The sequence below is a fragment of the Oryctolagus cuniculus genome, chromosome 7, assembly GCF_964237555.1.
Source record: "Oryctolagus cuniculus chromosome 7, mOryCun1.1, whole genome shotgun sequence".
In the NCBI taxonomy this organism is placed as follows: domain Eukaryota; kingdom Metazoa; phylum Chordata; class Mammalia; order Lagomorpha; family Leporidae; genus Oryctolagus; species Oryctolagus cuniculus.
The window spans coordinates 59,192,508-59,215,997 of NC_091438.1; the positions used below are offsets into that span (position 1 = coordinate 59,192,508).

At 36.5% G+C, this 23,490-nt stretch overlaps 1 protein-coding gene across 39 annotated transcripts in view; it reads left to right on the top strand.

The window, feature by feature from the left end:
- The window catches only part of DRAM2 (DNA damage regulated autophagy modulator 2), a 46,614-nt gene extending 23,583 nt beyond the window's left edge, over positions 1–23,031 (top strand). For 18 of the 39 annotated variants that reach the window (XM_070077889.1, XM_070077886.1, XM_017345996.3 and 15 more), the window contains one exon: positions 15,179–17,748. In XM_070077889.1, coding sequence (XP_069933990.1) covers positions 15,179–15,322 — 144 coding nt within the window. In that variant the 3' untranslated portion in view covers positions 15,323–17,748. Of the gene's footprint in view, positions 1–208; positions 5,478–9,269; positions 14,254–15,178; positions 17,749–19,133 lie in introns of those variants that run through there. The other 21 variants (XM_070077895.1, XM_070077902.1, XM_070077896.1 and 18 more) reach the window with 4 other exon arrangements.
- Positions 23,032–23,490: the final 459 nt, after the last annotated feature.

Sequence of the window (23,490 nt, forward strand, 5' to 3'; positions counted from 1 at the left end):
TACTGATTCTTGGCAGAAAGCAAAGAAAAACAAGGAACCTCCTGAACAGGGGAACTTGGTTTTCTCAGGTCAATAGCTCATCTCACTCTCATTACCTATTGGAAACGATCTACATCTTTGATCCCAAACATAGTCTACAGAACATATTGAAAAGGTGCTTTCTCTTTTAGGAGTGAATTTCTGTATATAATTTTCTTTTCTGTTCCAGAAAATTTCTTTACGGGTGGAAGCCAATTTACATGGATTAACCCTCTATGACACTGCTCCTTGCCCTATTAACAATGAGCGGACACCACTACTTTCCAGAGATTTTTAATGAAAGGATGAACGTATTTTTGTGACTATTATGATTCTCAGGGATTGGGCAAAGGTTCACACAAGTTGCTTTTTCCACTCTGAAATTTTCAACCAGTTGATCAAGGCTGACAGTGATGATGATGATGAATACTGATAATTAGGAAACATGAAATAAGCCATTTGATGAGATGTTTTAAAGGATATCATCAAGAGGACTATTTAAAACATTTATGCCCATACTTTTTTATCCAGAAAATAAAACCAAAGGACTGACACATTGTAGTTTTTCCTACTTTATTTACAAGGAAACAACTTGAAGTGCATGAACCAGCCTTTCACATTTTATAAATCATTTTTTTAGTGTGTTTTATTGGGAGCACTTTTATGAAAGGGATTTTTCCATGACCCAAAATAATCTGCATTAGTCAGTATATTCTTTTGTATTATGTTGTGAAGTAGAAGTTTTACCCTATTTATAGGGTCTCTGGTAGTCTTAAGACTTTGTTGCTGTTGTTCTGGAATCCATCTATAAATGGAAGCAGATGTGAATTCCTGTGAGTTCTTTCTTGGCTTAAGCTTTGCATCAGAGATTCTGTAGGTTTTGTTTGAATCTGGGTACAAGGTCAGATGCTATGCTAACTGGTTTGTCATACATTCTTGCCATAATGTCATGAAGCTTGGTCTCTGGTAGGAGATCTTAATCACCAATGAAGGAGAGTTACCTCTAGATACATTTACTCCAGTGATGCTTTACTTAGAAAAAAGCATTAGAATTTATATACAAGGCTGAGATACATGAGTAATAGCAGATATCAAGCAAAAGTCACTCCAAACTGCTGTCAAGAGTGTTTACATTTTTTCATTTATAGTAAATTGTAAAAGTAGTGTTGAACAGATAAAAATTGAGCCTTTGTAATGGTATTTGATCTCTGTAGAATTCAAATTAAGTACAAAATGTTTGTGAGATACATATATATATATAATACACACACACGCATTTATATACATATATATATATCTCATATATGTATATACAAAACAATTTGCTGCCTTTTTCCCCCATCATGCAAGTGATTAGGTAGTTTCTACTTGAGTCTACTGTGAAGATGAGGAATGGTTTACAAATCCCTGACAAAATTAAAGAGAAGAAAATACTCATCTGGAAGATGCTTAGTGGGGAACTGCAAATGTGTCTAAGAGGATTTACAAGGCATGTCTTTTTTAGAAAAGAGAGTTCCATGGCCAAAATAAAAGTGATAAGAAAGAGTTTAACATGTAAGAAAGAACAATTTAAGGGATAATTCTCCTGTGATGGAAATGGAAACCTCATTTATAAGTAAGTTCCTGGACATAGGAATCAAAGTAAAAACAAAAACAAAAAAAAACAAGAAAACCCAAATTCGAAATCTTCTGAAGACTTGTGGACAGAAAATGAAATATGGTTTATCTATATCAAGCACCTTTGAACATGGGAAACATTTCAATAAATGTTGACTGAATGGTGGTTGGCATCACTAGGGGAAAAAATTCCAAAAAACCCAAATTCAAAATCTTCTGAAGACTTGTGGACAGAAAATGAAATATTATTTATCTATATCAAGCACCTTTGAACATGGGAAACATTTCAATAAATGTCGACTGAATGTTGGCATCACTAGGGGAAAAAATTAAATACAAATAGTAAAAAAAGTATCATGCTTTTGAAAATCATCATGCAGCCACTCCTGGGAAATGCCATCTAGTCCTGATTGCTGTATATCAAGAAAATTATGATGCAAGTTATGAACAATTGCAATATGGTAAGAAGGAAATTGATAGTATCAAAATTAATAATATTTCAAATTATGTATAGGGAAGGTGATTCAGGGAAAAACAAAGACTTCCTTGTCCATTTCTAGAATATTAGACTTAGTGATACAGACCACACATTATTTTTTTTAAAGATTTATTTATTTATTGAAAGTCAGAGTTACATAGAGAGAGAAGGAGAGGCAGAGAGAGAGAGAGAGAGAGAGAGGTCTTCCATCCGCTGGTTCACTCCCCAATTGGCTGCAATGGCAAGAACTGCCCCAATCTGAAGCCAGGAGCCAGGAGCTTCTTCCTGGTATCTCACATGAGCACAGGGGCCCAAGGACTTGGGCCATCTTCTTCTGCTTTCCCAAGCCATAACAGAGAGCTGGATAGGAACTGGAGCAGCCAGGACTCGAACCAGTGCCCATATGGAATGCCGGCACTGCGACTTTTACCTGCTATGCCACAGAACTGGCCCCTCATTTTAAGACAAAAATATTATTTTGATAGTATTTGAATTCCATTAATTAACTTAGGGAAATTTGGTAAGGCTCTTTCTACCTTGTGAATCTGCCTTCTCCTAGAATCTTGTCACCAGTATCTAGTTGGTACAATGAAAAGAAAATTGAAAAGCAGTATTTTGTTTCCCAGTAATATCAGAATAGATACATGTTCAGTTGGCTTTTTCAAATTCAACCTGTAGCTACATGTAACTGCCAGGGAAGCAGGAAATGCAATCTTGCTGTGTGCTCAGGACAAAAAGGAAACAGACTTTCACTGTCAGTTCACAGCATTGCAAATTTTGTTAGCTTAAGCACTCTTACTCTGAAATCTAAAGATTCAACACAAAAATGTTCATTGAAGGGCTTCTGTTTGGTATAGCAATTATGATGCCTCCTGGCATACCCACAACTCATATCTGGATCTCTGGGTTCAAGCCTTAGCTCTGCTTCTGAATCCGGTTTTTTTTTTTTTTTATTGCTGATATGCACCCTGAGGGACAGCTGGTAGTTGCTCAAGTATTTGGATCCCTACCACCCACATGGGGGATCTAGACTGAGTTCTAGGCTCCTGCCTTCAGCCTGGTCCAGCCATAGTTACTGCAGGTATTTGGGGAGTGAACCAGAAGGTAGTACATCTCTTTCTGCGTGTTTCTTTCAGACTGTCTGCCTTTCAAAATGGGGGAAAATGCAGTAAAGTTCATTGAATTAAAGAGAAGCACCTTATTTGTTCACCCAAAACTATGGTATTTGTGGAGGCAAGACATGTTTGTAGGGAAAGCATGATTGTCTCCACTACTTCAGCCTTAAAGCTAAAGATGACAGAGAATGCCCTAGAAATCTTAAAATACCAGTGATGATAGAGTACAGAGATAAATCTCATTGTTTGAAAAGCTGGCAGCTTACTTGAAAAACAAAAAGATTTCATTAGAATCTCACCAATGCTCAGATCCCAGTCCCCTCTAAAAGGGAAATCCTGTCCATTGACTCAGAAGGGAATGATAAATAATCAGACTACCTGCAGCAAAGCCCAACTCCTTGCCAACTGTGGATCAGATTGATTTAGCCTCTAACACTAGAATCCTGACAAAAGAAGAGGCATACCTTTTTCTGGAGGCAACTATTTGTTTTCATTTATACTATCTTTTTGTAGAAAATATATAGGACACAGTAAAAGATTATAAGGCACACAAAGTAGCGGAACAATGTGATTCAGAGAAGACGTAGATAATAGAAGCAGCTCAGAAATTTCCTGGATGGTTGGTCTATCTGGATGGAGTTCATGATGCTGAAAGATATAGTTAAAAAAATAAGCGGTGGAAAACATGCATGACAAAATGAAGAATTTCAGTAAAGATACAGAAAACTTAGGGAAAAAAACCCAGAAATTTGTAACAGGTGTTTAGCTTAGTGGTTAAGATGCCTGATTCCCATATCAGGGTACCTGGGTTTGATTCCCAGCTCTGGCTTCTGACTCCAGCTTCCTGCTATTGCAAACCCTGGTAGATAGTGAAAATGACTCAATTGGTTGGGGTCCTGCCACTCATTTGGGAGACCTGGGTTTCATTTCCAGATCCTGGCTTCAGTCCTGTGAAGCCTTGCCATTGTGGACGTTTGGGGAGTAAATCAGTGTACAGGAGCTTTAACTCTCTCTCTGCCTCTCTCAAAAGAAAAAAAAATCACAAACTGAAATAATTCTTCATTTGAATATGATTTAGATAACATGTAGAGGAAAGCAATAAACTTAAAAGATAGGGCAATTGAAATTATGTGAACCGGAAAAGGAGTGAAAATAAAAATAGAGTATCTGGGATTTGAAGGCATTGAATCTTGGGAGAAGATTGATGCAGAAGAAATGTTTGAAGATATACTGACATAAGAACTTTTTGAAATTGATGAAAATGGACACAGAGAATCAGCAAAATTAAGAGTGCTTTTTTATTTAAATAATTAAAAATTGATAAATACTTAACAAGACTTGACATTCTGGGTTGAACAGTGTTGTTCCCTGCCCATGCCCTGATTCACATCTCCCTCAGACTTGACAGTGTGACTCAAATTGGAAACAGGGTCTTTCAGATCTAGTTAGTTAAGGTAAATTCATACTAGGCTAGGGTCCTAAATTAATTGTCCTTTAAGAAAGGAATTATGCAGAGATGAGTCACAGGCTATGCAGAGAGAAGGCTGCATGAAGATAAAGCAGAAATCAGAGTGATACAGCTGCAAACTAAGGAATGCTGAAGATTACATGCAATCAGAAGCTAGGGAGAAGCAAATAAATAAATAAATATTTTTTAAAAATCTTCCTCTAGAGACTTCAAAGGGAGTTGTGGTTTTAGATTTTAAACTCCAGGCCAATGAAAGCATGAATTTCTATTATTTCAGACCACCCAATTTATGGTTATTTCTTATGGCAGTCTAGGTTACTAAGACAACTGATTAATTTACAAAGAAAAATAATATCAAGAATGAAAAGGAGGACATCACTCCATAGAGCATTGACATTAAAGACAATAAGAGAATATTATGGCCGGCGCCGCGGCTCAATAGGCTAATCTTCCACCTAGCGGCGCCAGCACACCAGGTTCTAGTCCCGGTCGGGGCATCAGATTCTTTCCCGGTTGCCCCTCTTCCAGGCCAGCTCTCTGCTGTGGCCCGGGAAGGCAGTGGAGGATGGCCCAAGTGCTTGGGCCCTGCACCCCATGGGAGACCATGAGAAACACCTGGCTCCTGCCTTCGGATCGGCGTGGTGCGCTGGCTGCAGCGCACCAGCCGTGGCGGCCATTGGAGGGTGAACCAACGGCAAAAGGAAGACCTTTCTCTCTGTCTCTCTCTCTCTCTCTCTCACTGTCCACTCTGCCTGTCAAAAAAAAAAAAAAAAAAAAAGAATATTATGAACAACTTTACAAATTGAGTAACTTATGGACCAGCATTGTAGAATAGTGGGTAAAGCCACTACTTGGAACACTGACATCCCATATGGGTGCTGGCTGCTCCGCTTCCTGTCCAAAACCCTGCAAACAGCCTGGGAAAAGAAGCCAAAGATGCCCAAGTACTTGGGCCCCTGAACCCATGTGGGAAACCCTGATGAACTTCCTGGCTCTTGTCTTCAGCTTTGTCCAAGTCAGACTGTTGCAACCATCTTGGGAGTGAACTGAAGATGGAAGATTCTCTCTGTCTCTGTCTGTCTGTCTGTCTTACTCTCTCTCTCTCTAACTCTGATTTTCAAATAAATAAATCTTATAAATTAAATCAAATGTTATAAATAGATAACTGATTTTTCAATCAATATTTAAAAAATTCAGTAACTTGATTGGAATGGACAACTGACTATTAAAACACAACTCAAAAATGAACAAAAAGAATAAAATCTAAAAATAACTCTGTATTAATGTGTTGAATTAAGGGTAGTCATTCAATACCGCAGTTAAGATTCCACTTGGCATACCTGCATCCTGTGTTGGAGTGCCTGGCTTTAAGTCCTGGCTTTCCTTCCAATTCCAGCTTCCTGCTAAATACATATCCGTAGAGGCAGTAAGTGATGGCTCAAGTAGTTGGTTCTCTGCCACTTGTGTGGGAGACTTGAATTGAGTAGGCTCCCAGACATTTGGTGAAGTGAACTAGCAGGTGGGAGCTTTTTGTTTATATGTTAGTCTCTCTGTTTGCCAGTCAAATAATTTTTTTAAATAAAAGCATTGAATAAGGTAATGACAAATCTTGCCAAAAAGAAAACTCTAAGCCTGGTTGAATTGGAGAATCTGATTAAATCCTTAAGTTAAAAGAAATATCTTTAAAAGTAGAGTTTACAAAGCATATTGAATCTGTTAAGAACTAATTAAAAATTAAAATTTTAAAAAGCAGAACAGTTTTTTTAATGATTTTTTAAAAATTTATTTGACAGGTAGAGTTATAGACAGAGAGAGAGAGAGAGACAGAGAGAAAGGTCTTCCTTCCGTTGGTTCACCCCCTCCCCCCCTCAATGGCTGCTACGGCCGGCGTTGTGCCGATCCGAAGCCAGGAGCCAGGTGCTTCCTCCTGGTCTCCCATGCGGGTGCAGGCGCCCAAGCACTTGGGCCATTCTCCACTGCCTTCCCAGGCCACGGCAGAGAGCTGGACTGGCAGAGTAGCAACTGGGCCTAGAAACCAGCCCTCATATGGGATGCTGGCGCCACAGGCGGAGGATTAACCAAGTGAACCATGGCGCTGGCCCCAAAAAGCAGAACAGTTTTCAACTTGTTTTATGAAAGCAGTATAATCTCAATAACAGAATTTAACAAAAATATTAAATGAATATTAAAGATCAGTATCTTTTGTGACTGCAGAGGCAAAAATAATGAAGCTTGAAAGGAAATAGAGCTTAACAATGTACAAAAGGATGAAATATAAGGATTCTGCAAGAAGTTTTTGGGAAATGGAATTTAAAAAGTTTATTTTGGTGCAAAAAAGTTTTGAAATCCACACTTAACTTTTTCATGAAATGCATTTTCTGTGAACTTGTCGAAAAACTTCTTGTATTAAGATGAAGTGGGATTTGGGTCCAGCTTTGTGGGTTAAGCTGCTGCCTGTAGCACTGGAATCCCAAATGGGCACTATTTGGATTCTCGGCTGTTCCACTTCAGATCCATCTCCCTGATAATGCACCTGTGAAAGCAGCAGAAAATGGCACAAGTGTTTGGTCCCCTGCACCCATGTAGGAGACTCAGAAGAAGCTCCTGGATCCTGGCTTCAGTCTGGCCCAGTTCTGGCCATTGCAGCCATTTGGGGGAGTGAATCAGTGGATGGAAGATATCTCTCTTTCTCTCTCTGTGTGTCTCCCTCTCTCTCTGTTACTCTGCCATTCAAATAAAATAAATAATCTTTAAAAAAACCAAGTGGGGTTTAACCCAACAATATGATTTACCAAATTAATGAGAAAAACCATTTTATTACATCAACAGATATAGGCAGTCATTTAATAAACTTAGTAATGATAAACTGCATCTCTATTAATGCTTAGAAAATGAAAATATTATATTACAAAACTGTCATATACCCAGGAACAGTTCTGATAACATACTTGCAAGTCCTTGACACTGAAAGCTACAAAACTGCTGAGAAGAAAATTTAAATATCTATATAAATGGAAAAGTATATCACATATATGGATCAGAAGACTCAAGATTACTAAGATGTCTAACCTCTGCTTGATGATTTATGAGTTCAGTGTAACTCCTATCTTAATTCCAACACTATGCTTTTATTGGTAGCTGGTTTCAAGATATACTACAATATGACAGTAAACAAGACATTGCAATGTTGGTAGTGGATAGACCAATAGACCAGTGGAATATTAGCATCCCCAAATGAACAAATGCATACATACTCAATTGACTTTTTTAATGTGACTTGGAATTTTCATGCATTCTGATTAGTGTAAAGTTATACAACCACTTTGAAAAATTGCTTGGCAATGTTTTATAAGTATAAATACAATTATCAAATGAACCAGCAATTTTGCAGATGGATATTTATACAGGAGATATGAAAACATATTTCTACACAAAAATTTGTCCTGAAATCTTGTAGCAGCTCAATTTATAATTACTCCAAAGTGGAAAAAACAAAATCTATCAACAGGAGAATGGATAAACATCTTGTAAAAATACATAGAATCAAATATTAATGAATAAAAGGAAACTGATTGCTAATATATGCAAAATGTAGATGAAATAGAAAACCATACTTGGCATACTTGGTGAATGCAGCTAGGCAAATGATTAAATTCATGTGACGTTTTAGAAAATATGAAAATATAACTACAGGAGGCAAATCAATCTTGGAGCATGGGAGGGGGGAGATTGACCATGGAGCGGATTTTTGGAGCTACTGAATGGTTTTACTTCTTGATTTTGCTATTGCCTACATTGCTTTATGTATTTATGAAAACTTACCTAACTCCATACTTAAGAGGAACATGTTTATTGGATGTGACTTATATTTAAATAAGGTTTATATTTAAAAAATGTTTTAGAAGACATCTAAAGATACATGGCACCGGGTGAATTGTGGGACAAAACTTGAAGAAGGGAAGCCCAAATAAATGAGCCTGCCATTGGCTCTGCCTTTTCCCTGAGCCTGTGGCAAATGCCAATTTTGAAAGCAAATACTGATAGGATGAAAACCAAGCGTCACTTTCAGCAGATTAGTGCTACTATGGTTGCAAATTCTGAGATAATTTAGATTGAGGTGAGACCCTGGCAAACAAACCCAACTTACAATTGGTACTCTGACAATAATGAGTCTGAAGTAGGTATAGGTATTTCTTCCTAGAGAAGGAACAACAGATTCAGATCATATTATATCTTGAATAGTTCAATGCACTCTGGGATCTTTAGTTTCCCTAGCTTATCTTCCTAACAGAAGAATTAATAAATTCTCTCTGAATGAATATGATATCCTTGAGTTACACATTCCATCTACAGTTTTTCACACTAAATCTCACATTAGACTATTCAAAAATAAATTACATGAGTATATGGGAAAACAAGACTACCAAATATCAAAAAAATCTTGGGCTATAAGAAACCAAAATAATGTAATTAATTGACATGGACTTTAAAATAATGAAAATTTGGGGTAAGAGTATGGCGTAGCAGCTAAAACACTTATGAAAATAGGTGCCTGCATTCCTCATCATTTTAGGTTCCTGCCAGTGCAGAATTTGTGAGGCAGCGGTGATGGCTTAAGTGATTGGATTCCTGCCACCCTCTGGATTGAGTTCCTGGTTCCAGGCTTTGGCCTCAGCCCAGTCCTGACCATTACAGACGTTTGAGGAGTGAATCAGCAAATGAGAAATCTCTCTGTAATTCTTTCTACTTCTAAAAATAAACTAAAATTCTATAATAACGTAGAACTATTTGGAAGAGAACTGGGAATTATAAAACTCAAATGGGAACTGGTGCTGCAGTATAGTGGGTTGAGCTGCTGCCTGCCATGCCAGCATCCCATGTAGGCGCACCAATTTGAGCTCTGGCTGCTCCATTTCCAATCCATCTCCCTGCTGATACCTTTGGGAAAGTAGCAGAAGTTGGCCCAAGTGCTTGGACCCCTGCACTCATGTGGGAGACTCAGAAGAAGCTCCTGGCTTTGGCCTGGCCCAGCCCAGGCCATTGTGACCATTTGGGGAATGAACCAGCAGATGGAAGAGAGTCTCTCTCTCTCTCTCTCCCCCCTCCCCCTCCCTCCCTCCCCCTCTACCCCTCTATCCCCCCTCCCTCTTTCTCCCTCTCTCTCCCTCTCCCTCCCTCTCTCTCTTTCTGACTGTGCCTATGAAATAAATAAATAAATCTTTGAAAAACAAAAAACAAAGTGATATTGGATGAAAATGTGTAATAGCAAGAATTAAGAAATTAGTGGATCCATTTAATGACAAAGAAGACATGATAGGGAATTAGCACACTAGATTGGTCAGGGAAAAATATTTACATGGAATCATAAAGAAATGACCTTAAGAAATGTATTAGATATAGTGTAAAAGACTGTTGTGTTATTGAAGTGAAGAAAGTGGTGAATGGGTGGAGCCCAATAGTACTTGAAGAGATACTAAAGAATGTCCAAGGCCAAAGAAAAACAGCAATCTCAAACTCAAAAAACTATTATAAACCCCAATCATGGCCGGTGGGAGTCAGTAATGCCTAGGTACATCATAGCAGCATTACTGAAAATCAGTGACAAAAAGAGAATCTTCAAAGTAGCCAAAAAGATGCATTATTTTTAAATATAGAAAATGAGACTGACAACAGATTTCCTAGCCAAAACAATGAAAGTCAAAGGCAATGGATTTTCAAAAATGCCATTTAGAGCTACATCAAATGAAAATATCAACAAAAATGAAATAAAAATTATATTTTTGACCTGTATGTGCTGAAAAATTTTGATCATTATGCTCTCATAAAAAGAAAATACTAAAAGATGTTCTTTGGATAAAAGAAAAAGCATTCCAGGTGCAATATGTGATATTAAAGAACAAATGAAAACAGAATAAAAACGTAAGTGGATAACTAAATTTATGTTAACTACTTAAAGTAATAGTAACAACAGTAATAAATTATAATAAATTCTAGGCTTTAAAATACAGTTATGTCTTGCTTAATGAAGGGGATATATTCAGAAAATGTCATTAGATGATTTCATCATTGTATGACTATCATAGAATATACTTACACAAACCTACATGGTATAGATCAGTCACTTGACAGTTCTCTTGATGTGGTAATCAGGAGATGTATAAAGCTGCTATTTGTGCATCATGGCATAATGTTACATAGTTATTTTTTAAGTAGGTATACACTTTAACATAACGATAAATTTATAATATATAAACCACTAGCAATCATTTATTGTCATTTCCAGGTATAACATACCTGATTTTGTGTGCTATGTCTTTATACAATTGACAGTGCAGTAAGTTTCTCTCTTTTTAAAAAAGATCTATTTATTTGAAAGGCAGAGTTACAAAGAGAGAGATCTCTTCCATCTGATGGTTCACTGGCCAAATGGCTGCAATGGCCAGGGCTGAGCCAGGCTGAAGCCAGAAGTCAGGAACTCTAATGAGGTCTCCCACATGGGTGGCAGGGGCCCAAGTGCTTTGGTCATCTGCTGCTTTTCCAGGTTTATTAGCAGGAAGCTGAGTCAGAAATGGAGCAGCCAGGACTTGAACTGGTGCTTTTATGATATATTGGCATTGCAGGTGGCAGCTTAACCTGCTACACAGCAGAGCCAACACACAGTAGGTTTCTTTATGCTAGTACTGCAACAATCACATTGTAATGTGTTGTGATGACATTACTATAGCTGCCATGTCCTAATAGGAAATTTCAATTCTTTTATGACCATATGGAAACACCATTATATATGTGGTCTATTTTTGATTGAAAGGTTGCTATGCAGTGTGTGGCTATATGTAATTAAAATGTATAAAATTGCACACAAGTCAGGAGAGAGGTCATAGAATAAGTGTTTTAAATTCTGTTAATTGCCTGGGAAATATACAGAAGATTCTGGTGTTAAGAAGTCAAACTATGTGTAACAAATTGAATATTTTTTTCTCACTCTCCCCTCAATTCAATATGTTGAAGTACTAACTTCTAACGTATTGTTTTTTGAGGTGATGACTTTGGACAATAGTTAGGTTTACAGGAATTATGAAGGTGGAAATCCATGATAAAAGTAGTACCTTTATAAGAAGTGGAAGACAGACCATTCCTTTCTGTCCATGATGTGAGAACACATCAGGGTAGCTGTCTACAGTTAAGGATGAGTCCTTAGTAGATATCAGCTTTGCCTGCAACCTGATATCTTGTCTTCCTAGTCTCCAACACTGTGAGAAGTAGATGTTTGTTGTTTGGCCAACTCAGTCTATGTTATTCACCCTATTCTGTTTTTTAACGTAAGAGAACTTTAAGCATGTTTCTGGTCTTTTAATAAGAACTGTAGTTTACTCACTTTTTTAAAGGTAAATCTTAATGTAAAGTTTCAGAAAATGTATATTAAACACATTTGAAAATACTCAAAGATTTTACTTAAGATCAACATAGTTGTAAAAGTTATTAGGGAACTGTGTCACATAGTACTAAGCAGGTAGTATGCAGATTACAAATGGGAAACAACTTTATATTGGTGATAACTTCTGGTCATCACATTAGCCAGGTGATCAAATCAGGTCTCTAATACTGAGAGTAACTGACAGATGTGTTTCCTTATGGGGTACATAGCATCACCTATAAAACATTCTTACCCAAATTGTTTAGCCTGAAGTTATTGAACCCTTTAGACCAAATTTGATTTTATTAGAAATACTGATAATAAATAGAAACATTAAAAGTTGCAATGAGGTAACACTAAGATAAAGCAATTGGGTGGTCTATTAGAAATATCACTGCCATAGATGGTAGACTTACACTTCTGGATGAAATCTTTCCGATTATGGGAGCCCATTGTTCCTATCTCAACAACTTAATGAGAAAAGAACGTTTCCAAAAAAATTTTTTTTAAAGATTTATTTATTTGAAAGTCAGAGTTACACAGAGGAGATGCAGAGAGGGAGAGAGACAGAGACAGAGACAGAGAGAGAGAGGTCCTCCCTCTTCTGGTTCACTCCCTAATTGGTTGCAATGGCTAGAGCTGTGCCAATCCGAAGCCAGGAGCTAGGAGCCTCCCCCAGATCTTCCCACACTAGTGCAGGGACCCAAGGACCTGGGCCATCTTCCACTACTTTCTCAGGCCACAGTAGAGAGCTGGATAGGAACTGGAGCAGCCAGGACTTGAACTGGTACCCATATGGGATGCCTTCACTGAAGGCAGCAGCTTTACCTGCTACACCACAATGCCAGTCCCCCCAAATTTTGTTTTTAAAGATATCAGAGAACTGTGAATGAAGTGAATAGCAAAACAATTGCAATTCCAGGGAGTGAGAGAGAAGAGAACAATAAGTAAGTTATAAATTGTATGCTGTTCTGAATAGTGTTAGAGAATCTCCTGCAGGGTATCCATCTGTGTATGCTCCCTGCTAGTCATTCAGGAGCTTTCTTGGTTTTCAGATTGATCGTTGTGTTGCCAATGTACTAGTGTTTAAATAATTCACACTTTGCTAAGTAATGTCCCCAAAGAATAAGAGCAGTGATGGTAGCAATTCAGACAAGCCAAAGAGAAGCCATAATGTACATCCTTAAGTGAAAAAATGAAAGTTCTTAATAAAGAAACAAATGTATGCTGAGTTTGCTAAGATCCACAATAAGAACAAATGTTGTATTCATGAAATTGTGAACAAAAAGAAAACTGCTAATTTTGCTGGCACACTAGACTGTAAGAATTAAAGCAATTGTGTATGAGAAGGGCTTAATTAAGATGAAAGCAGCATTATATGTGTGTGTGTGTGTATGTGTAGGAAGAAACATAGCGCAACAGGATTCAGTGATGTCTGTAGTTTCAAATATCCACTGGAAGTCAGAGAAGAAGTGGCTACTGGAACTAAAAGGTGATTGATTGCCTTTATTTGTACTCTTATTCTTAGTTATTCTAATTCCTTTAAACTTTATATTTTGAAATAATTATATTCTACATGAAGTAGCAAAATATTTCAGAATTCAAGGTTATCTTTCCCACTGTTTGTTCCAGTGGTAATGTCATATGTAACTGTAGCAAAAAATCAGAAAATTACCAGTGGTATAATATTGTTCTCTACATTATACTTCTTAATAGATTATTATCACTTTTACATGCATGTATCTGTGCATGTTAATTCTGTTATCCCATGTATAAATTATATAAAAACCACCACAATTGTGATACAGAATTCTTTCATAATCACAAAGAAGTCCCTCATGCCAGCCTTTTATATTCACACCCTGATCTCTATTCCTTTGAAAACACTAATTTTTTCTTCCCCATATTTTATCATTTCAAGAATGAAATATAAATGTAATTATATAATATATAATCTGAGATTTATTTTTATACAAAGTGCCTTTTGAACTATTCATATTTTTCATATATCAAGTTATTATATTCTATCATATTACTGTATTGACTTTATTTAATCACTCATCCATTGAAGGATATCTGAGTTGTTTTCCATTTAATGTTATTATAAATCAAGTTGCTGTTTCAAATAAAATATTGATATATGTTTTTGTGTGAATGTACATTTTCATTTCACAGGGATCAATGTCCAATACTGAAATTGCTTAATTGTATGGTAAGTGTGTATTTAGTTAGAAATTGCCAAACTGGTTTCCAGAGTAGCTGTACTATTTTACATGTCCACAAGCAATATTTCAGAGATCAAGTTTCTCTCCAGCCTCAAAATAATTTGTTGTTGTCACTGATTTTAATTTTAGGTGTTCTAAGTAGCTGTGTAGTGGCACTCATTTTAACTTTAGCTAGCATTTTTTCTAATGGTGTAAAGTGTTAGACATCTTCTCACATTCCTGGTTTCCATTTATATCTTCTCTTTGGTGATAGGTGTTCCTGTCTTTTACCCATTTTCCAGCTGGAATACATTATTTCTGATGAATTTTGAGTATATAAACACTTAAATAACTTTGTCAGAAGTGTGATTTACAAATATTTTATTCGTGTTTATAACTTTTATTTTCATCCTCTGATATAAATTGTATTTGAAAAGCAAAAGCTTTTAATTTTATAAAAGTCTGTTTTCTTGATTCTTTGTCATTTATGAATAGTGCCTTTGATTCCTAAGAATGTCTCAATGTCATCTCCTTTACTCCCTCCTAATTCCCAAAGATTTTCTCAAATGTTTTCTTCTATAACTTTTATAGATCACATTTTATGTGTTTTTTAAGATTTATTTATTTATTTGAAGAGAGGGAGGGAGGGAAAGAGGGAGGAAGGGAAGGGGAGAGAGAGAGTGAGAGAGAGAGAGAGAGAGATTGAGATTGAGAGAGAGATTGATTCTGCCTGCTGGTTCACTCTCCAAATGGCTGCAGTGGCAGGAGTTGGGCTGATCCGAAGCCAGGAACCAGGAGCCTCCTCCAGGTCTCCACTTGGGTGCAGGGGGCCAAGCACTCAGGCCACCTTCCACTGTTTCCTAGGTGTACCAGCAAGAAGCTGGATTGGAGATGGAACAGCCCAGACTCGAACGAGTGCCCATATGGAATACCAGAGCCACAGGCGGCAGCTTTACCTGCTGCTTTACCTGCTATGCCACAGCATCAGCCCCACATTTGCTATTTTAAAATGATTCTTATTTGTGGTATTTAGGAAGTATCTAAGTATATGTTTCCTCATATGAGCATCTAATTGTCCCAGCACCATTTGTTACAAATACAGTACTTTTTATATTGAATTACTTGGACATTGTTAAAAATCAATTATTCTTATATCATTGGTCTGTTTTTGAACTTATTATTTTATTCAATTGATCTATTTATGTTGAAACCAATGTAAGTTGTGGTTGTTGTTCAGAACTGTGTATACTTTATGAAAGCAGGCTGATTGCTCCTAATTTTTCTTAATTCTTTTAGCTATTAAAATTTGTTCGACTTCCTATTGTAAAATTTGAAATAATGTTGCTTGAGTAATGATGGGAAATATTCATTATGTTGAAAATTTCAGTCCGTGAATTTGTTTCCAGATATCTAACTTTTATTTGTTTTATTAGTATTTTGTAAGGTTCGTCATATAGGTCCAGTATTTTTTTTTTCAGATTTACACAAAAGAATTGCCTTTTTTGAATAGTTATAAATGGCATTGCATTTTTAATTTAATTTCACACATCTTTGTACTAGTATAAAAACATGGTTGATATTTATATGTTCGTCTTGAATCCATTGATCATATTCCCTAGCTTTAATTGAGGAGTGTTCTTTTTGTAGATTTCTTGGAATTTCAGTTTATAAAAACAATTATATCACCACAAATAGCGACAGTTTTATTTCTTCTTTTCCAGCGTGTTATACTTTTATTTAGTTTCTTGTATTATTGTGTATGCTAGGAATTTCAGTATTTGATTTCATAAGAATTGAGAGGGTAAGATTTTGGCTTTTTGTGATTCCATGGAGATAGTGTTGAGACTTTCATATAAAGTATAATGTTACTTGTAGGGCTATTTTTTAAAAAGATTTATTTATTTACTCGAAAGAGTTATACACAGAGAAGGAGAGGCAGAGAGAGAGAGAGACAGAGAGAAAGAGAGAGAGAGGTCTTCCATCCACTGGTTCACTCCCCAGATGGCCGCAACAGCTGGAGCTGCGCCTATCTGAAGCCAGAGCCAGGAGCTTCTTCTGGATCTCCTATGTGGGTGCAGGGGCCCAAGGACTTGGGCCATCTTCTGCTTTCCCAGGCCATAGCAGAGAGCTGGATCAGAAGTGGAACAGCCGGGACTTGAACTGGTGCCCATATGGGATGCCAGCACTGCAGGCAGTGGCTTTATCCCATCGCCACGGTGCTGGTCCCAGGGCTATTTTTTTTAAACAATTTTTTTTATTTGAAAGGGGGGGGGGAAGGGGAAGAGAGAGAGAGAGAGAGAGAGAGAGAGAGAGAGAGAGTTATAGTTCTTCTATTTGTTGGTTCACTCCCAAAAGGCTGAAACAGCCAGGTCTGGGCCAGGCCAAAGCAGGGAGCCAGGAACTCCATCTTCATCTGTCATATGTGGTAGGGACCCAAATACTTGGGCTATGTTCCACTCCCTTCTTAGGCACATTAACAAGGGGCTGAATCAGGAGTGGAGTAGTTGGTACTCAAACTGGCACCCCAATATGGGATGTCCGTGTCACAAGTGATGGCTTAAGCAGTGATGGCCCTAGTTCTAGGATTATTATTTGAGGGTAATTCAATAAGTTCTTGGAAGATGGAATTAAAAGATAATTTTATTTTGATGCAAAATTTTAAATCTATACAGTTTTTTCACAATATGCATTGTTCATGAAATTTTTGAAGATGTATCATAAATGTTCTTGAGGATATACAACTCCATTCATAAGTTATAGTAACATAGAATAAACTGTACTCAGCTTTGGTGCATAATTGATTTTATATATTGATATAAATATTCTGTTTCCCAATTCTTGTGAAAAGTGTTCAATATTTAATTCATGAGGGATATTAGTCTGAAGCTCTGGGACTTGTTTTGTGTTGCCTTTGATCTTGGTGTCAGCATAATGCTATATAAAATGGGGATCACCGAATACACTGTGTTTCCTAGGTTAAAGAATTAAATTTTTCATATTTATCCTTTATAGTCCTTTTTATTTCTTCCTGCTTTTCTATACTTCTATTTGTGATAATTTTTTAGAAATCTGAAAAACATTATTTCTAGTGATATGAGTCTGCCTAAACATATTGTCTTAACTTACTTCATACATTTAGAATTTAACTTGATTTTAATGTTTTTTCTTAGCTGTAGAATTGTGCAATGATAGTTTATTTTTTTCTCTCAGCAGTGAAAGTATGTACTTCTGTTTTCTCTTAGCTTACAATTTTTATTCAAAGTTAACAGTGATTCTTACTGTTTTTCCATTAGAGGTAGCATGATATCTGTCTTTTAAATATCATGTCTTGGTTTCAGAAGTTTTACTTTATTGTGCCAATATGTGGTTTTATTACTTTTTCCTGTTGGTATTTTTCTGATATTCTTGCTAATAAATATATGTCAGTAAGTTTAGTTATTTTGGTACATTTTCAATTCAATTATTGCTTTTCCATGTCTTAGGACTCCATTCACACTTCTTTGGATCATTTAATTGCATATATCACTTATACTCTGTTTTGTTCATTCCATCTTTTTCATTTTGTATTTAGTTTGGATATTTTCTGTTGATCTGTCTTGAAGTTCACTACTCTCATGTTGTAACGTATGTAGTGTGCTGTTAAATCCATCCAAATTTTAATTTTAGCTATTTTTTCTTTTATTCCAGTTCTTAGTCAAAATTTCCCATTTTTGTCCATGATATTCATCTGTTCTTCGATTTCCTTTAGCATATTTATACTTGTAGTCCTTATTATTTCCCACATCTGGATCATCTATTCGTCTGCTTATATTGCCTGTTTTTTTCTCTTAATTATCAATAATATTGTCTGTCTTCTCAGCATGCCTTGTGAAAGATTTGAATTTTTATTTTTCATTTTTTATTTAAGGTATACAAATTTCATGTATTTCATATATTCGGATTCAGGAACACAGTGATACTTCCCACCCTACCCTGCCTCCCACCAGTGCTCCCACTCTTCTTCCTCCTCCCTCTCATATTCCCACTCTTAATTTTTATAGTATATAAGGAATCAAAAGATGAAATTTATGCATTTCCATTTACTCACAGCTTTAGTGATGTATATTTGTGCACTGTAAAAACCACCCCCTTATGCAATTCAATAGTTTTGATTATGTAAATATATTTCATTGCAGTGGTTTTTACTATATTAATATATATAGCAGCCAACATCCAGAGTTTCAGAATATTGTAATCACCCTAATAAAAAAACTGTATCCTTTAGCTGTCATCCCCCTCCCCCGGGCTTATACAACCACCAGATTACATTTTTTCCCTTAGAGATTTTCCTGTTCTAGACTTCCATATAAGTTTATTTAGTATATGATCTTTTGTGACTGGTTTCTTTCACGTAGCATAATGTTTCAGGGTTTTTCTATGTGGTTGCATGGATCAGTACATCATGTATTTTCATGGCCTAATAATATTTCACTGTGTGGATATACCACTTTTCTTAAAACCCATTCATCCATCATGAACATTTGTGTTGTATCCTCCTTTTCTATATTATAAGTAATATTACTATAAGCATTCATATACAATTTTCTATGTAAAATGTATGTTCGTTTCTCATGGATGTTTACTTAGGAATAGAACTAATGATATGAGGCATATGGAAATGCTATGTTAATATTTGAAGAAGTGAATGTTTTTTAAGGCAGCTGGACCATTTTACATTCTGCAGTGTATGAGTGTTATTTCCACACACTCACCACACTTGTTTAATCAACATTTTAAAAATAACAAGCTTTATTTTTTATTTATTTTTTTTATGGGATAGAGCACACTTTATTGGGAAGCAGAGTGAGCAGTGACCAAAGGACCCCTTACCCTTGAAAGGATACACAGGATGTTTGCTAATAAAAATCAACTGGAGCATGAATTCCTCATGGCATCTTCCTAATCCACACCTCCACTAGAGGTAGGGAAAACTCCAGCCATTGTCCTGAAGGCAGCTGTGGTCCACTAGAGATAGAGCCCCTCAATGGGACTTTTTTTTTTTTATAAAGAACATTGTTTTTAGAGTTTATGAAGTCTTAATTCATTATTTTCATTCTGCGTTCTCTCAAGGCCATCAGACTAGCTTCTGTACAGGTTGCCTTGATGCCAGCACTAGAGAGGTTGTGATAAAGTTGTTCAGTGTTTCAGCTTTACAGATGTGTCCCGAGGGACTAGTACCTGTTTCATCTTTTTGGAAGCACCAATATACTTGGCACATTCTAGATGCCTGGATACTACCAAGAACAAAGATGGTTACATGAAGATTTTAGAGGCCCTCAGAATTTCTGGCTGGGACGATTGATGAAGACTCCCCTCCTGTAAAAGGTTAATCTGTCAGGAACAGAAGTAGCTTTTTTGGGGTCTAAGAATCAGATACCAACACAAAGAATCAAGGAAAGCAAACAGAGAAATAGGTTCAAACAGAGGAACATATTGCTTTCAGCAGAGGCAGCCTTAATGAAGTGGAGATTACTGATGCACCTAAGATTTTAAAATAAGTATCATAACACTGCTTAATAAAATCAGGGGATTTATATGATCAAAATGAGAATTTCAGCTAAGAACTAGAAAATACAAGTATCAAACATATATCATGGAATTGGAAAATCCATTAACTGAACTGAAAATTTTAATAGATGAGTTCAAGAGCAGTGTAGATCAAGCTGAAGAAAGGATCAATAAACCTGAAGTCAAGTCACTGGAAATTATCCAGTGGGAGTATGTATGTATTGAAATGTAGCATGATCACCCATAAATTTGTACAATTGCTAATTTAAAAATTTTTTAAAGAATGAAAAAAGTCCAAGGGACATGCAAAATACCATTAACAGACCTACATACTCTTAGGAATTTCAGAAATAAGAGGCAATGAGGTAGAAAGATTACTCAAACACTGCAAGAACATTCTCCAAATCTGGGAAGTAAAATGGACATGCAGATTCAGTACGCTCAATGGATTCTAAATACTTGGTTCCAAAGAAATCTGCACTGATATACATTATAATTGAATTGCAAAATGTCCAAGAGAAAATTTTGAAAGCAACAATAGGAAAGCAACTTGTCACGCACAAAGAAACAGCCAACTCATATTTGATCAAGGATCCAAAACCAATCCCTGGACTAAGGACAATCTATTCAATAAATGGTGCTGGGAAAATTGGATTTCCACATGCAGAATCATGAAGTAAGACCCCTACCTTTCCCTTACACAAAAATTCACGCAACATGGATTAAAGACTTAAATCTATGACCTGACACCATCAAATTATTAGAGAGCATTGGAAAAACTCTGCAAGATATAGGTACTGGCAATGACTTCTTGGAAAACACCCCAGAAGCACAGGCATTCAAAGCCAAAATTAACATTTGGGATTGCATCAAATTGAGAAGTTTCTGTACTTCAAAAGATACATTCAGGAAAGTGAAGAGGCAACCGACAGAATGGGAAAAAATATTTGCAAACTATGCAACAGATAAAGGGTTGATAATCAGAATCTACAAAGAAATCAAGAAACTCCACAACATCAAAACAAACAACCCAATTAAGAGATGGGCCAAGGACCTCAATAGACATTTTTCAAAAGAGGAAATCCAAATGGCCAACAGGCACATGAAAAAATGTTCAAGATCACTAGCAGTCAGGGAAATGCAAATCAAAACCACAATGAGGTTTCACCTCACCCCAGTTAGAATGGCTCACATTCAGAAATCTACCAACAATAGATGCTGGAGAGGATGTGGGGAAAAAGGGACACTAACCCACTGTTGGTGGGAATGCAAACTGGTAAAGCTACTATGGAAGTCAGTCTGGAGATTCCTCAGAAACCTGAATATAACCCTACCATTCAACCCAGCCATCCCACTCCTTGGAATTTACCCAAAGGAAATGAAATTGGCAAACAAAAAAGCAGTCTGCACATTAATGTTTATTGCAGCTCAATTCACAATAGCTAAGACCTGGAATCAACCCAAATGCCCATCAACAGTAGACTGTTGGATAAAGAAATTATGGGACATGTACTCTATCGAATACTATACAGCAGTCAAAAACAACGAAACCCAGTCATTTGCAACAAGATGGAGGAATTTGGAAAACATCATGCTGAGTGAACTAAGCCAGTCCCAAAGGGACAAATATCATATGTTCTCCCAGATCGGCGACAATGAACTGAGCACCAAAGGGGAAACTTCTTGAAGTGAAATGGACACTATGAGAAACAGTGACTTGATCAGCTCTTGTGCTGACGGTTGATGTACAATGTAATACTTTATCCATTTTAGTATTTTTTTTGTTCTAGTACCATTGGTTGGACTCTGTAATTAACACACAATTATTCTTAGGTGTTTAAATTTTAACTGAAAAGTGATCCCTGTTAGGAATTTGGAAAACATTATGTTGAGTGAAATAAGCCAATCCCAAAGGGACAAATACCACTTGTTCTCCCTGATAGGTGACAACTAACTGAGCACCAAAAAGGAAACCTGTTAAAGTGAAATGAACACTAGGAGAAACGGTGACTTGATCAGCCCTCACCCTGACTGTTGATGAGCAACTTAATATGTTATCCCTCTTAGTATTTTTTGTTTGTTTGTTCAACTTAATACTTTTGGTTGAATACTGTAATCAATACACAATTCTTCTTAAGTGCTGCAACTTAACTGAAAAGTGTTTGCTGTTAAATATAAGAGTGGGAATAAGAGAGGGAAGAGATGTGCAATTTGGGACATGCTCAAGCTGACTTACCTCAAACGGTAGAGTTAGAAACATACTAGGGGATTCCAATTCAATCCCATCAAGGTGGCATGTACCAATGCCATCTCACTAGTCCTGGTGATCAATTTCTGTTCACAATTGATCATAATGATAGGCCTAAGAACCAAAGGGATCACATAAACAAGAATAGTGTCTGCAAATACTAGCTGATAGAATCAAAAAGGGAGAGAATGATCCAACATGGGAAGTGAGATACACAGCAGACCCATAGAATGGCAGATGTCCTAAACAGCACTTTGGCCTCAGAATCAGCTCTTAAGGCATGAAGATCTGGCTGAAAAGCCCATGAGAGTATTTCAGGCATGGAAAGCCAAGACACTGGGGGAAGAAAAAAAAAAACCTAAATAAATATCTCCGTGAGTGAGATCCCAGTGGAAAGAACAGGTCATCAAAGAAGGAGGTACCTTTCTCTGAAGGGAGGAGAGAACTTCCACTTTGACCATGGCCTTGGCTAAATATGATCAGAGTCGGTGAACTCAGGGGGCTTCCATAGCCTTGGCAACTCATGAGAAGAGCCTAGGGTGATTACTGATGCCATAAACAAGAGTGTCAATTTGTTAAGTCAACAACAGGAGTCACTGTGCACTTACTCCTCATGTAGGATCTTTGTCCTTAGTGTGCTGTACATTGAGATTTAATGCTATAACTAGTACTCAAACAGTATTTTTCACTTTATGTTTCTGTGTGGGAGCAAACTGTTGAAACCTTTACTTAATGTATGCTAAACTGATCTTCTGTATATAAAGAGAATCAAAAATGAATCTTGATGTGAATGGAAGGGGAGAGGGAGTGGCAAAGGGGACAGTTGTGGGTGGGAGGGACGTTATGGCGGGGAGGCCATTGTAATCCATAAGCTGTACTTTGGAAATTTATATTCATTAAATAAAAGTTAAAAAAAAAGAAACTTCCACTGGACCATCAATAGACTGCTCAGCAGATATTTTAGGCCAGAAGAGGGTAAGATTACATATTTAAAGTGATGAGAAAAAATATGAAACCTGTCAGCTAAGAACACTGTACCTGGAAAAATTATCCTTCTGAAATGAAGGGAAAGAAAAACTTTAAAACCATGGAAGTTCATCATCACCTGATCCACCTTAAAGATATACAAAAAAGAAATTCTTCAAATTGAAATGAGGTGATATTGAACAGCAATGCAAAAATGTGAAAATAGAAAGCATTATTAAAAATGCAATTAGATAAATGCAGAGTACTCTCATATTGTAATTGTGGTAAGTAAACCACATTAAAGTTTAATGTAAAAACTAAAGATAAAATTATGAAAATGTAAAAGTATGCTAATGGATAAAATACAAAAATAATATCACAGGTTTATAATTCTTTTTGGAACTATTTTTTGTTT